A 14,462-nucleotide genomic window follows, 5' to 3' on the forward strand; every position below is an offset into this window, starting at 1 on the left:
GTCCCTGGCCCGCTGCACGGCAGGGGGAGCCAGGCCCCGAACCGCACCCCGCACTATCACGCGGTGTCTCGCCCCGCCCTGGCAACTCGCCCCCTCCAGCTGCCCGCGGCCTGAGGTCCGCACCGTGCGGCGCCGCCCCGCGCCAGGCTGAAGCCGGGATGGCGGCCGCTGGAGGCGGAGCACGGTGCCACGCGGGGACAGGCGCGGCCCTGAGCCGCCGGCGCGGGGCTGTGCCGGCTCCCAGCAGGCAGCGCGCCGCCAGGCGTGGGCTCCCGCGGACACCCGCCGCACGCAGAGCCCGCAATGAGCCCGTCCGGGCCCAGCGCCTCGTTAGAACCTGGGCAGCCACCCGCCGCCAAGGCGCCTGCGTCACGCCGACCAATCCCCGCTCGCTGGCGGACGGGGCGGCCAATGAAACGAACCCCTTGGGGCTCACGCGAGTAGAGGGCGGAGCTAATGAGGCTAGCTCGTGCCGCGGGCGGGCGTTCAGTGCTGGCTGCTGAGGCCGCGCGCATGGCGGGCGGCGGACGCTAACACCCCTTCCCCCCGCCCGGGAGGTGACTAGCCAGGGCGGCAGCTGCAGCGCTCCTGGCTCTCGTGCGCACGCATCGCAGCCAATCTGCGCTGCGGGAGCCCGGCGGGAGGCCCGGACAGTCCGTGCGCCTGGGGCTCTGGTGTCTGCCCCCGCTGTGGCGCGTCTCGTTCCTCTGCCCACGCAGGCCGGGCTGTCGCTTCCGTGGGGCCCCCGCGCCGCCTCTCCGGCGCTTCCCTCTCCGCTCGCTGCGGCTGCTCTTGCTGTCTGGCGCCCTCCCCAGCGCCCTGTCCTACTCACTCGCTACCCGCGCCTCTGCTGGGGTGGCTGCTGCTCCTTCCCTCTCTGGCGCGGGGGGGAGGGGGGGTGTCTAGTCCTTGCAGGCAAGGACCTTGCTGTGTCCAGGCCTGCGAGTGAGGAGGAGATGATGCTGCTGTCTGCGGAGAGGGCTTGCTGTGTCATTAGTGCTTCCAGTGCATGTGGGAATTCCGTGGGGACCCCAGCCCAGGGATCCTGGAGCTGCAGTGGGGTCCTCTTGAGCCAGAGTCCAGGGATTGTGCTCTGCCATGGAGCCATTTTCTCTCCTTTCCTCTTGGAGGAGGTGATAGCAGCAGAGCAAGGCAACTGGTCCCACTGCAGCGTCCTGCTGGCGAACAGCTTCTCCCCAGATATTCAGATCCAGGTTCTCTGGCCTGCAGAAAATAGAAGCAGAGGGAATGGTAAGAGTGTGTTGGGCAAAGATTTGAGGGCCTGCAGCCCAGCTCTGGGGTTCAATCCCCTTGCAAACCAACAGGGCTCCCCTGGCACCCTCAGGCAGCATGAGGCCAAGCTCCTTATGATGGTGCCCTGCCCAGAGTTCCAGGACACCTTCTCCAGAGTCTTCACCCGTGCTGAGCAGTGGCATTTCTGTAGGAGCGAAGATGAGCAGGAGCATGGGGCACTCTTGGATGATTTGCGCTATCTGCATTGGTTTGCCTTGCTGGAAATTCCAGACTTCAACTCACCTGGTATAGCTCAAGTGAGCTGTGTGCTGGCCGAGTCACTGAGGAAAGGTGACACACTGTTTGCCTGTGGCTCCCCTTTTGGTTCATTTTGCCCAGACATTTTCATTAACACCCTTAGTAGAGGGATAGTGAGTAACCTAGCTGGAGAAGGCAATGTCCTTATTCTGACTGATGCTCGTTGTTTGCCTGGCACCGAAGGAGGAGGGGTTTTTGTGTTCTCTGAAGATGGTTTTAATCTAGTTGGAATAATTGTGGCTCCACTTTGTTGGAAGGCCAATGAATGGATTGGATTGACGTTGGTTTGTTCAATTTGCCATATCCTGGAAAATGTCAAGAGTGTCTTGGCTGGGTCTGGAAGTTGTATGAAAACCTGGTGGCCTCATGTGCAGTTGGTTACTAAGCCTGTTGGGAAGATGGCAGTCAGTCCTGGCCCCGCACAGCATCTCTTGTCTGCAGTGGTGTTGGTGGAGTGTGGTCAAGTCTGGGGATCTGGAGTGCTAGTCAGTTCAAGGCTAGTGTTGACCTGTCGACATGTGGTGAATGAAGCCTCGAGTGTCTGGGTAAGGGTACAGCACAGTCCTGAAAAGTAAGTCTTGATTCTTGTTTTTCTTTGTTTAATAGTCAGTAAGTAGGACAATGCAATCCACGTGGCAATGCAATAATCTGCAAAGTCCCATACACTGTAGCCTATAGCCTCTTCCTTAAATGACCGCTTTGAAGTTTCTAATAAAACTCTTCTGCATCTCCTAACAAACACTGCCATCCAAATATTTGATCAACCTGTCAGTTCTGGATAATAGGTGTGAAATGGCCAGTGTGTTCCATATCAAACACTAACTGACCCAACCCCGCTTGTACCCAGCATTGATTTGCAATTCCATTCATGGCCCTTTCTGAACCAATACAATATGGGACAGGGTCAATGTACAGCCAGCCTTCAAACCTGGGGCCAACGAGAGGATCCCACATGTGGCTGTGCCAAAGAGAGACAGTATCATTCATCACTGACTACTGCCCTTTGACCACATGTGATGGTCGTCTGAGACCTCTGCACTTTGCTGATGAGGCTGCTGCAAATTAGCTTGGCAACCTCTGCATTTGATAAAGTATCAAACACTTGTATCACTATTCTCTGCATCTCTTTTATACATTCTTCCAGAGGTCAAATGTATTCTATGAATTAAACTTGCTGTCTGTCTGTCCCTGGTGTCTATCAATATGGTTCTCATCTGATCACATATTTCAGCCTAATGTGTGAGGGGATACTATATTCAGAAGTACACTTGGCTTTACGCTTAAAGAATTATGTTGTATAGGAAGCAGTGCAAATCACAAATTTCAGAGAAGCGTGCAAGACAAAACTTGCACATTATGCTATGAACTAACCAAGCAAGCCATGTATCAACCTGGATAAATTTCAGTATTCTGTAAACAACTTATTGTTGCCAAAGCTCTTTAACTAAAGGCACTTTTGATTAAGAGGAAGTTATCATTTATGTTATGAAGTGCACTTTGGGATTGCAGCAGTGGGAAGAGTCAAAATTGAAGGCTTACTGGCTTAATACCTTATTCATGGCCCCCAGGCAGAGTGCTACTGAAAAAGTGAGCATCTCTAGAATCTGATGCAGATACAAAACTTGTATCTGCATCTGATCTGTGGACCACGTTTGCGGATATCTGCAGATTTGCAGGGCTCTAAGCAGATCCTGTCCCTCTCTAGTACCTCCAACAACCAATTTGGGATTAGCATGGATTGTCTGTAGGGGGAACCACCTACATGTGCAACTGGAGGGTTGGAGGGGAATCAAACTCAGATGTAGGGAAGAACGAGGCTGCAATCCTCAAAACTACAAGAGAGGTTCTGCAAACCCCCTGTGGTAGAGAAGGTGAGTTATTTAGAATGTCTGTACAAAAGTGACTCTCCTGATAGGTTTGCATGCAACTTTTCAGACTTCGTTCTGAATCAAGCTCCTGTTGTAGTCAGTATGTCAGTAATAGTGATCGCTGCTTTGACTATTAACAGGTGTCTGGGAGTCAGTCCAAGATCAGCGGCTCACTCTAAAGAGTTTCCATTCTCTGATTAGGTCCTTATCTCATGGTCATACCTGTAGCAGATGGCGTTCTTAAAATCCCTTTTTTGTGTCTTATTTTTCTAATCCAAGAAAGCAGACTCTCTGCTTGTCTGACTCTTAAATTGAATTTTATGTCTTATCCCATTGAGTGATGCGTTCCTTCCCCTGCTTCCTGTTCTAAATGTTTTTTCGTGCATCTGGGGTGCAGCCTCAGGTAGGTGACATTCCAGGGTGCTGGATCTAAGGATGCTTTGTCAGGTGGTTTAAAACAATCCCTTCCCTGTTGCCTTCAAAAGAGCTTTACTATTTTCAGTGCAACCTAATGCCATTGCATCCCACCTGATGACCAGTGCAAGGGATACTGGGGACTGCCTCAGCACATCTAAAGAGGAGCTGAGGCAGGAGCAGTAAAAGAATCTGGAGCTCAGCTCAGAACTGAGGGCACTGGGCAGGAGACAGTCGGGCTCTGCAGTACTGGGACAAGTAGGGGACCAAGTGGATTGCTGAGGTGGTGGGATGTGTCACATATGGGGCATTGAACCTGCTTGGACCAGCTTTGTTTTACCTGCACCATATTGGCATATGATGATTTCTTGGGATTGTGTGACACCGATAGGTGTTGAAGAGTTAAATCCTGCTTTCTTGGGAGTGAACTTTGCCACAAAATGGATGAAGTCAGCTAACTTGGAGGCCTGAACCTGATGTACAACTTCTTATTAGATTTGGAGTCTGTATTCCTTTCTAAAACTATCGTTTTCAGACTTGTACTGAAAAACTCTGTTTGTATTTGCTCCTAGGGTCTGTGTCCTTAAAGGGAAAGCGGTGTTTACTACAAATGATGATTCTCCCTATGACATAGCGGTCGTAGAACTAGAAGAAAGCTTATTCTGTTTTGCAAAACCTGTTTTAGCAACTAAGTTTGGTGCAGGTAACTATTCTTCTATTTACTGTCCTGCTTGTAGCTTCACTGGTCATGGGTTGGATGTCTGACTGTTAACTTGATAAACTCCAAGGGCCTGAATCCTCAGCTGGAGAAGTGAAAGCTCAAAGAGCTGTGAGATTGATTGTCTGGTTACGCTTACCTTTAGAACAGGGGTTCGCACGATCAAGACTTGCAGTTGTACCCAAGGCCAAGACTTATACTACAGTACTAAGGGAAGTACTGCACTTGACACCTTCATTCAATGGTAGGAGGAGGTGATGCTTGCCATCTTGCAGGGTAAGATATTTAACAAATGTCCCTTATTTGGCTGTTCAAGCGACAGATCGAAAGACTGGGGTTATGTTTCAAAGTTAGTGGCCTGGCCAGCATTCCCTCCAAGTAAAACACTTCCCAGTGTCCAAAACTGAGTGCTTTCACTAAACTTAGTGTGCTGCATCCTCACATGCAGCCATTATGTTACTGGGTTCAAACCCTGTAAAGTGCAAAGCAGAGGAAGGGAACACAGACAGATGTGACATGTTTGATCTTCACTAAAAATTTGGTAAGGTACCTTATCAAATGTTTGCATCCATTTTTAGCTTGGATATGTATGCTGTCACATGTCCTTCAGTCAGTTTTCAGGTCAGTAAACAATAGAAGTTGGAGTGGACATGTCTTACAGTTTAGTGTAGGGATCAGTTTTACATCTTCAGGGCAGTGAAAATTTTCATGTCTTGCCAACAGCATTGTGATGCGCTGTATACTACTGGAAGCAATCGATAGTATAAACTGAAAACAAACACAAACAGGAGAATAATAAAATGGGATCTAGGACCGTTACAAATCTGGACAGAAAATAAGAACTACAGATGTCCTTACTGTGGCTGGTGGGGGAGATTTTTCAAAGGTACAAATGGCAGTTAAGAACCTAATTGCCGTTTGTGCTCTGGAAAATTTTCACTAGTGACTCTTCAAGTGTTGCTGATACCTCATTAGATAACAAACCTTCTCCTTCCAGATCATATTCTGCATTCTCTTTTTCCTGACTTCTTCCATTACAGGCAACATTTGTCTAAGAGCTCCTCCACTCCCGCTGCTTATTTACTACATGAATTCACCCTTTTATTTATCTCCCCTCCCCTGAACCACCTGATTCTTGCTGCTGTTTGTCTCCTCTATGCAGGAGAAGAAGTGAGTGTTGTTGGCTTTGGTGTGTTTGGCCAGAGCTGTGGCCCATCAGTGACATCAGGAATCTTGTCAGCTGTGATCACTGTGGATGACAAGCCAGTGATGCTTCAGACAACCTGTGCGATTCATGGTGGCTCAAGTGGGGGGGCCCTCTTCTCTACAAACAGCAGAAAGCTCCTTGGTAAATAATATGCTTTCTCCGTTTATCTCCCTTCCCCTCACCCCACCCCACCCCAAATGAGGAGAATGGCCAGTCATATAATGAATCATCACAGCTGGGTGCTGTTAGATGCTTTCTCTGTTCCCCTGTCCTCCCCATTCAGGAGAGAGTTTTTTCTTTTACAAAGATTATATACATTGTTAAATGGCCACCATCACACAAAAGGAAGGATGAGGGGATGATACTAGAAGCTTCTGTAATACTTTCCATTTTTGGATTTTGGAATGTGTCACAAAAATTAACCCTCAATGCACATTTAGTGTGAGATTTTCCTTCTTACCAATGGGAAGACTGAGATACAGATTGTCATGTAGGTCACACATTCACTCAACAGAAATATGTTGAAAACATAGTTGAAATCCTGTGTCTGATAAGACACCACCAAAAATCTTTTTCCTGGTTATCTCTTTGTGCATATCTGAAATTATACAGTTCAATACACTTGGTAGCTTTTAATGAAAGAGCTTGCACAGACATTTTCAGAGTAGCTGGGGGCAGGAGGCTGTCCGAGGCTGGAATAGCTACTAAAGTTCCAAGCCAGGACTGGTGAATGCTAGCAGAGTTATGCTGGAAGAACTGCATGGATCCTGCCTGCACTAAGCTGGACTACATAACCATTCCTCTCATTCTCCACATCCTGAGGTTGCAATCTAGCAAAGCACATGCTTAACTATAAGCATTTGAATACTTCTGTTGCGCAGGATTACTTACATCAAGTACTGAAGTGCTTTGCTGGAACGGGGTCTAAAATTGCCAGTCAGTCTACCCACAAGAGGGGGAGGGGGGAAATGTATAGTTTTTTTATATATAAAATTTAATCAGTGTGGAGTTCTTCAGAAAGGGTCTTGCAGGGCTGTCTGACATACTGATGGCATGTGTTGGCCAATGGGATGGAGCTAGGAGATCCTTCCCTGTATACTGTTAGAACCAGTGATGAGCTGCCAAAATCTTAACAACCGGTTCCCTCCTCACCTCACGAGGGAGTCGTGGCCTGCCCCCGCCCCTGGGGACTCGTGCCCCCTCCAACCCCCTTCGTTCCTTGATGCCCCTGGAACCCCTGCCCCATTCACACCCTCCTTGTCCCCTGACTGCCCCCAGAACCGGGCAGGAGGGTCTTGTGGGCCACTGTAGTGGGTGCCCACCCTGCCCCTAAGAGCCAGAAAGACCTGCTGGGGGCGAGGTGAAGAGTCCTGGCAGTGCTTACCTGGGGCAGGTCCCTCTTGCTCCTAGGGGCGGGGTAATGTAGCTGGGGGGGGAGCAGAGGGAGTGGCCGCTCCCCCCACTGATCACATCAAAAGTGGCACCTTAGGCACTGACTCCGTGGGTGCTCTGGGGCTGGAGCACCCTTGGGGAAAATTTGGTGGGTGCAGAGCACCCACCAGCAGCTCCACACCTGGCCTCAGCTCACCTCCACTGCACCTCCGCCTCTTCCCCTCCTCATGCTCCCTCTCCCCAGCTCACCTCCGCTCTGCCTCCTTGGGCCTGAGCGCGAAGCCACCGCCTGCTTCTCAGCCCTCCCAGGCTTCCTGTGTGAACAGCTGATTTGCGGGAAACTGGGAGGGGAGGAGAAGCAGAGCGAGGCAGAGTCAGAGTGGAGGTGAGCTGGGGCTGGGCGGGGAGAAGCCGGTGGGTGCTGTGCACCCACCAAATTTTCCCCATGGGTTCTCCAGCCCCGAAGCACCCAAGGAGTCGGTGCCTAAGGTGCCACTTTTGTCTGGTTGTTAAATTTAGAAGCCCTTTTAGAACCGGTTGTCCCACGAGGGACAACTGGTTCTAAAAGGGCTTCTAAATTTAACAACTGGTTCCAGCGAACTGGCTTCAGCTCACCACTGGTTACAACCACAAAAGTCAATAGCAAATTGTTGCTTCTGTGAGATACCTGATTCTTTAGTGTGACTATTTTATCAATAGAAAATGCGCATTATGTCAAGAGCATGGTTCAGTACGTGTATCCTTTTTGTGTTAGCAATTCCCTCTTTGAAGCTAGAAAACATAATACTGTTTTCCCTGTCAGTTATGTCCTCTTCAGAATAGCAAGCTTCTCTTATGGGGACACTTCTCTAAAAACTGGGCTCTATCCCCAGTTCTGATACTGATTTAAAATGTGTAGCATTTACACTAAGGAATTTAAATATCTGTGTCGCTGTTTCCCCATCTGAAAAAACAAAGTTAAAATACCTACCCACCTTTGAAAGTTCTTTCAGATGGTGCAGCTATTTAAATGCTAAGCATTATTATTAATCCTTCTTTGTATTTTGGAATTTGAAATCTTACTCTGGCCTTTCCTTTTTTTGCACTGATGAGCCAGATTTGGGGAATAATGTTGTCTGTTCTTGATACAAAGTAGCAAAGGACACATTATGCTTCTGTCTAGGTCCTGCAATCTATCCATTGTATGGAAGCATGTTTTTAATTCTTAACTTCTTAAGCTACCAGAAAGTTTACAAACTCTGCTTTGTCTCCTTTTATTCTTCCCCACATACAGGGATTGTTGCTAGCAACACAAAGGACAACAGTGTAGGAGCTACATACCCTCACCTGAACTACAGTGTTCCCATCACAGTTCTACAGCCAGCAGTCTTGGAGTACAGCCGTACTGGAGACCTGCATGGTTTCCAGGAGCTGAACAGGGCCAACGACAAAATCAGACTAGTGTGGCGACTCCAAAAAAAGACCACAGAGGTATCGCACAGCAAGTTATGAGGCTGGCCATCTCAGAGAAGAAAGGTAAAGCTCTCCTGTGAGCAGGATGTTCTAGGGGCATAGGGGGAGGGGGACTCCACACAATTCAATGTTACATTATCTGTAGCTATGTCGAATTTGTCATAAATTGTCCACAGTCTATATGAAGGTATGGTGTCTCTGGGGCTGACCAGCTCTCCTAAAATCAGTGATGTTAACATTGGTTCTGGCTGAACTGAGTGAAAGAAAAGATGATGAGCAGCTGTTATACTGGGCAGAGCCAATCGGAGTAGAACTATATAGAAATGAACTGTAATGATTCCATGGGTCCCTGACCAGGCTGCAGACTCTGCATTAGGTGAGTTCCCTGGATAATGGCATGCTCCTCTCCATCATTCCTGGAAGTGCTGTCCCCTGGAGTGCAGTTCCCTTCAGCTGCAGATACTGACTGGCTATTCTTCATTATTTGGAGGTGCTGATGAGACAAGAATAACTAATACGTATGGCCAGGCAATCACTAAAGGGTGGTGTGACTTTCTGGAAGTACTTAATGTCAGCAGGAAGGAGACGAATTGCTCATAATGCTGATGGTGCAAAGGACATAACTAGGAGTCGGGGTTTTTTTTGGTGTTTGTGTTGGTTTTGTTTTGTTTTTTTTTTTCCCCCATAACAAAATCGAAGCTGTGGGATTGTATTGTGTGAGATGTCTAAAGTCCTATCTGGATGTAGCACTAACACAGCTGGGAATAATCCTGTAGTGGCAGAGGATCATCTGATGAGACTCTTCCATGTTTAATGTCTCCTTCAGGAAAGGAGATTAAAGCATAGCTGTGGGTGTGAGAATTTGTAGTTCAGAGAACCTATGTGTATTAGAGGCCCATAGATGTTCTAAGGATTAGCTAATCCTACACCAGCTCTTATTGTTCAGCTCCTTCAGTGGTTTGGCAAAGAGTTATTTGGGGGTAGAGACGTTTTCTCTGTCCAAGTCCAGTTTTAACTGCAGACTATGGAGTACCGGAAGGGAAATCAAGACTATTGCCCGGAAGAAAAGGCAAAACATCAAGTCTAAATGTGAATGCATTTACGTTACACATTTCTACCATCTTCGTTTTCTCTTTTGCTACTTAATCTTTACCAACAGTTTATTTTTATGTTCAGACAAGAATTTTCAGTTTCTGGAAGCGTTCTTCAGTTATGCCATGACTTCCTATTACTGAAACTGACCTTACAAGTGGTGGTGTACCCCAAGGTGGACCAAAGCTACACATTTTGGGAGTGTCTGCATCTGGAGTTTTTAATCTGGTGGGGACAGCTACTGGCATAAGACTCCTTCTCCAGATACAGCACTGAGTCTTCCCGGTGGAAGGATGCAGAAGGAGAGTGTATGTTATAGAACACAGCTTTATTAATAGGGAGAGACTTCATGCTATTTGATCAAGTTTGCCTACTATGTAATACACAAAAAGGCCTGAACTAAACATGACTCCAAACACATTGGAAACTCCAGTTTGGAGGCTCACTTCTGCTATCCAAGCTCTTATTTCTAAGAAGAGCTAAATAATCTTACCCAGAGATTAAATGCCTCCTATGTCCACTGGGTGCCACTCATACTCCAGCACCTGCAGTGAGGACAAGACTTCTATTAGCAGCTTATCCTGATGCCAATATTACTCATGTTTCAGAGTAGCAGCCGTGTTAGTCTATTACTTATGTATCTTTTTATTTGTTTGTTGCAAGTGGGGGTGCCCGCACTCGCATTAGAAATCCTTCTTGGGGTTGCACTGATACAACTGTCTGACTTGTGCATGACAGCAGGACCCTATTTCCTGATTAAATACAAAAGAATGTGAACTTGTCCACTAGTGATCTATTAGAAACTGAGCAAATTCATCAAATATGATGACTTAGAGGAGAGAGCTTCCAGCTGGTCTGGTGAAGTGAAGTAGCAAAGCGTGCTCTTATCACCAACCCTCTCTTCAAAGGCACTGGAGTAAAACTGTTGAAGACTGTTGAGACTTTGAGATGGGCCTGAGGTTCTTAGTTTGAATCTGGTTACAAAGTTCATGACTGTTCAGATCCAGGGTTTATGCTTCTAATTAAAGCAGTGTGCACACTCATGGGAGGGAATGCGTTGACATGTCTGATAGGCTGGAAAGTCTGCACTGCAGAACTGTTGTCTCTAGTCATTGCTGTGTCTGAAGTATATTAGCGGGGTTCAGTTATTGGCTTATGATTGAGGCAGAACCTTTTCCAGTTGGGGATTGTTACTGTCATTGGATAGTATCTCTGATCTCATCTGATTTCCCCACCCCCTTCCCCTTCCAAACTCACCCTCCACTAGGCAGGTAGCAAGGGCTGTGCATACAACAAAGTTGTTTGGAAACAGATAGCTGCTTGTTAACTCATGATGAAATAAAGCTGGATCATGCCAGCTGTTCCCACTGACTTGATGTACTACACAGTGGTGCTCACTCTGCAGTTGATTGTCTATGCAACTCTAACTTTGGTTGCACAGATATAAAAGAGTAGACTTTAGCCTAAGATGGTAATGAATATATAGCTTGTTGTAGGATCCTTCCTCTGCTCTTCCAGATTGAGTATTGTAGATCCTCTGCCTGAAGGGAAAGACCCAGCTTCCTGTGATATCATTCATTGCTGGCACTCCACTCCACTCTGGATTATCTGCTTGTGGGGATGTAGACAAATGGGGGTAAAAGCAATACTGAATCTATTGCTGTGATGCAGTTGGAGTGAGTTGGCTGTTTTTGTGGCTAGGTCCTATGATAAGTTTGTGTGCTGCCCATTTATCTCTCTGCCTCCTGGAGTCACCTTGAGAAACATCCACTTGGGGCTTGAATAGCCCTTAAGAAATGAAGACCTTAGTGTACAGCTGCTTTTTTTGGCAGTTCACAAATCTGGTTTTTCTGTCACTTGAGCAATAAATATTTCTGACGTCAGCTCATTCTTACTCTGTCATGCAGAAGAGGAATGCGTTTGTTGAAACAACAAATGTTCCTGGAGGAAAAGGGAATGTTCCTCAGCAGCATAGATGGCCTAGCCCTAGACAGTCCTTTAAATCTTGCACAAGCAGAGAAGGGTGGATGCTCTCCAACCACAATACTGGAGAGAGCTTTGCATGCCTGAAAATAAAATCTGGACATTGCTCGCAATGCTCTTTTGATTTAATGAGCATTAACTTGCATTCATTCAGCAATCTCTGGTTGTACAGTGGTTTTTGGCTGGGACAATTATCATACGGTTACTGTACAGTTTTATGTAACCATGTCCCTGACTTAATTGCTTGGACAAATAGGTAGCTAATAGAATCATAGGACTGGAAGGGACATGAAGAGGTCTTCTAGTTCAGTCTCCTACACCCAAGGCAGGACTAATACAATTCCTGACACGTGTTTGTCTAGCCTACTCTTAAAAAATCTCCAATGATGGAGATTCCACAACATCCCTGGGTAAACCAGCGCTTAACTATTCTGACAGCTAAGAAGTTTTTAAGCACATTGCTTCTTGTGCTAAACTCAGAGGTTAAAGAGAACAATTTTTGTCCCTCCTCCTTGGAACAACCCTTTATTTACTTTGAAAACCATTATATTCTCTCCCCCCCCCCCCCGTTTTCTCCAGACTAAACAAACCAAATTTTTTTGTATTCCCTCATAGGTTTTCTAGACCTTTAATCTTTTTTTGTTGCTCTCCTCTGGACTTTTTCCCATTTGTCCACCTCTTTCCTGAAATGTGGTGCCCAGAATTGGACGCAATACTCCAGTTGAGGCCTAATAGCACAGAGTAGAGTGGAAGAATTACTTCTCATGTCTTGCTTGCAACACTCCTGATGATGCATCCCAGAATTATTTTTTGCAGTAGTGTTACGCTTCACACACATTTAGCTTGTGTTCCACTATGGCCCCCAGATCTTTCTGCAGTACTTCTTCGTAGGCAGTCATTTCCCATTTTGTATATGTGCAACTGATTATTCCTTCTTAAGTGGAGTATTTTGCATTTGTCCTTCTTGCATTTCATCCTGTTTTCTTCAGATCGTTTGTCCAGATCATTTTGAATTTTAATCCTATCCTCCAAAGCGCTTGCAACCCCTCCCAGTTTGGTATCGTCCACAGCCTTTATAAGTGTACTCTCTCTATGCCATTATCTAAATCATTGATGAAGATATTGAATAGAGCTGTACTCAAAACTGCTCCCTGAGGGACCCCACTTGATATGCCCTTTCTGCTTGATTGTGAACCACTGATAACTACTTTCAACCAGTTTTGCACCCACATTATAGTAGCTCCAAATTATTGTATTTCCCTACTTTATTTATGAGAAGGACACATGAGACAGTATCAAAAGCCTTACTAAAATCAAGGTAATAGTACATTCAAATTTATCTAGTCATTTGTGGTAATTGTGGGCCACTGCATGCCTCAAGCAAGAGATTCAACTGGGTTCCTATTGCTTCTTTGCACTGGATTTAATTTGTGTTCCTTGAGCCTATGGGAGCAGAGGCCTGGAATGGCAGATGCTTGGTTTTAGATTGATCAACTCTGGCACTTCTGGGTTCCAGAGGAGTTCTGCCCAGTCCCCTTCAGGCAGAATGATTGGTGGGGAGAGGGGGACTCAGGGAGGCTATTTGAGTATGAGGGTGTTTTGTGGCAGGAGGGGGAGGATGTTGGGCCATGGCTATTTCTGAGAAACAGAACTAGACAGTGGAAGACTCGTATCCTTGAAATCTGAAAAAGATTTGTAAAGTTTGTGGTGGCATCTTACACTGTAAAGTGTTTTTCCTCTCAGAAGCTGTAAAATAAAATTCTTTTCTAATCAATTTTTCTGTCTTGTATTTACCAAGCAATCTATAAACCTTCTCTTCCTTCACCCTGGATCCCTCTGCTCCCCAAAATCTTGAACTAAATACAGCTTCTTTTGCCTACTTCAATAGTGCAAAGCTTTTTCCTTAGTACTGCACAATTACTAAAATGTATAATAAGGCACTGAGTTGCTTCCAATCACAGTATAGTTTTAAGGTCTTATAGTTTGTTGCTTGTGTCTCTTTTTAAAGAGAGTATCTTATAGAGAGGAAGTCTTCTCTAGCCCCATCTCTCCCTTCCCCAAGAAGGGTAATTGGTTTTTGCATTCATATGGGTATGCATACATAGTCACCAATACCATTTGCTGCCTTTAATTCAGAGAAGAATCTAAATAGAAGCCAAAATTATTTTTTAACTAGGTTTCCTTTCAATAAGTGGAGATAGTAATGACAGGTGCACCCCTTTCAGCATGATTTATGAATTCAGTAGCTGATAATGTTACTCTTTGTCTTTTATAATCCTAGAAACTAACACCATCACTGTCTTGGTCCTGTACACTTGACTTTTTTTTTCCTCATACCTTTTGAATTTATACTTTTCAGTATCTGTCTCCTAGAAGGCGTCCACCTTCATGCAAGTAGGGGAGCTCTGGATTTTGTGAATCATTCCCAATCCCCTACTACTCAATTCCAATAACACTCCTTCTCCAGCCTGAAGAGGTCCACGTAGCCTATCACTTCTATCCAATAACATTTCCAGTGTGACCTTTGTGAAGCCAACAGACATATCGGAATACCTCAGATCCACACACTGAGGTGCAGGGAGGAACAGCTGGGCTGTGGCACTGTAGTGTTTCAAGCTTTCTGGTTCATGTAGCTCTTTTCATGCTGTTTGTTCTGGCTCTACCACACAAGCTGCATCCCTAGCATTCCATTCACTTGTGGGTTGGTGCTAAAGATGGTACCTAAATGGCTGGGCAAACACATCCCTGACCGAGAGCTCTGAAAAACCTCTCCCAGCCTTTACCT

The 14,462-nt window shown here is 46.3% G+C and overlaps 1 protein-coding gene across 1 annotated transcript in view; it reads left to right on the top strand.

Moving 5' to 3' along the window:
- The window catches only part of TYSND1 (trypsin like peroxisomal matrix peptidase 1), a 33,172-nt gene continuing 18,710 nt past the window's right edge, over positions 1-14,462 (top strand). The window contains exons 1-4 of the mRNA XM_038408787.2: positions 1-2,122; positions 4,406-4,536; positions 5,714-5,899; positions 8,424-8,665. Coding sequence (XP_038264715.1) covers positions 957-2,122; positions 4,406-4,536; positions 5,714-5,899; positions 8,424-8,641 — 1,701 coding nt within the window. The 5' untranslated portion in view covers positions 1-956 and the 3' untranslated portion in view covers positions 8,642-8,665. The remainder of the gene's footprint in view (positions 2,123-4,405; positions 4,537-5,713; positions 5,900-8,423; positions 8,666-14,462) is intronic.

Source organism: Dermochelys coriacea, chromosome 7 (genome assembly GCF_009764565.3).
Source record: "Dermochelys coriacea isolate rDerCor1 chromosome 7, rDerCor1.pri.v4, whole genome shotgun sequence".
Lineage (NCBI taxonomy): Eukaryota > Metazoa > Chordata > Testudines > Dermochelyidae > Dermochelys > Dermochelys coriacea.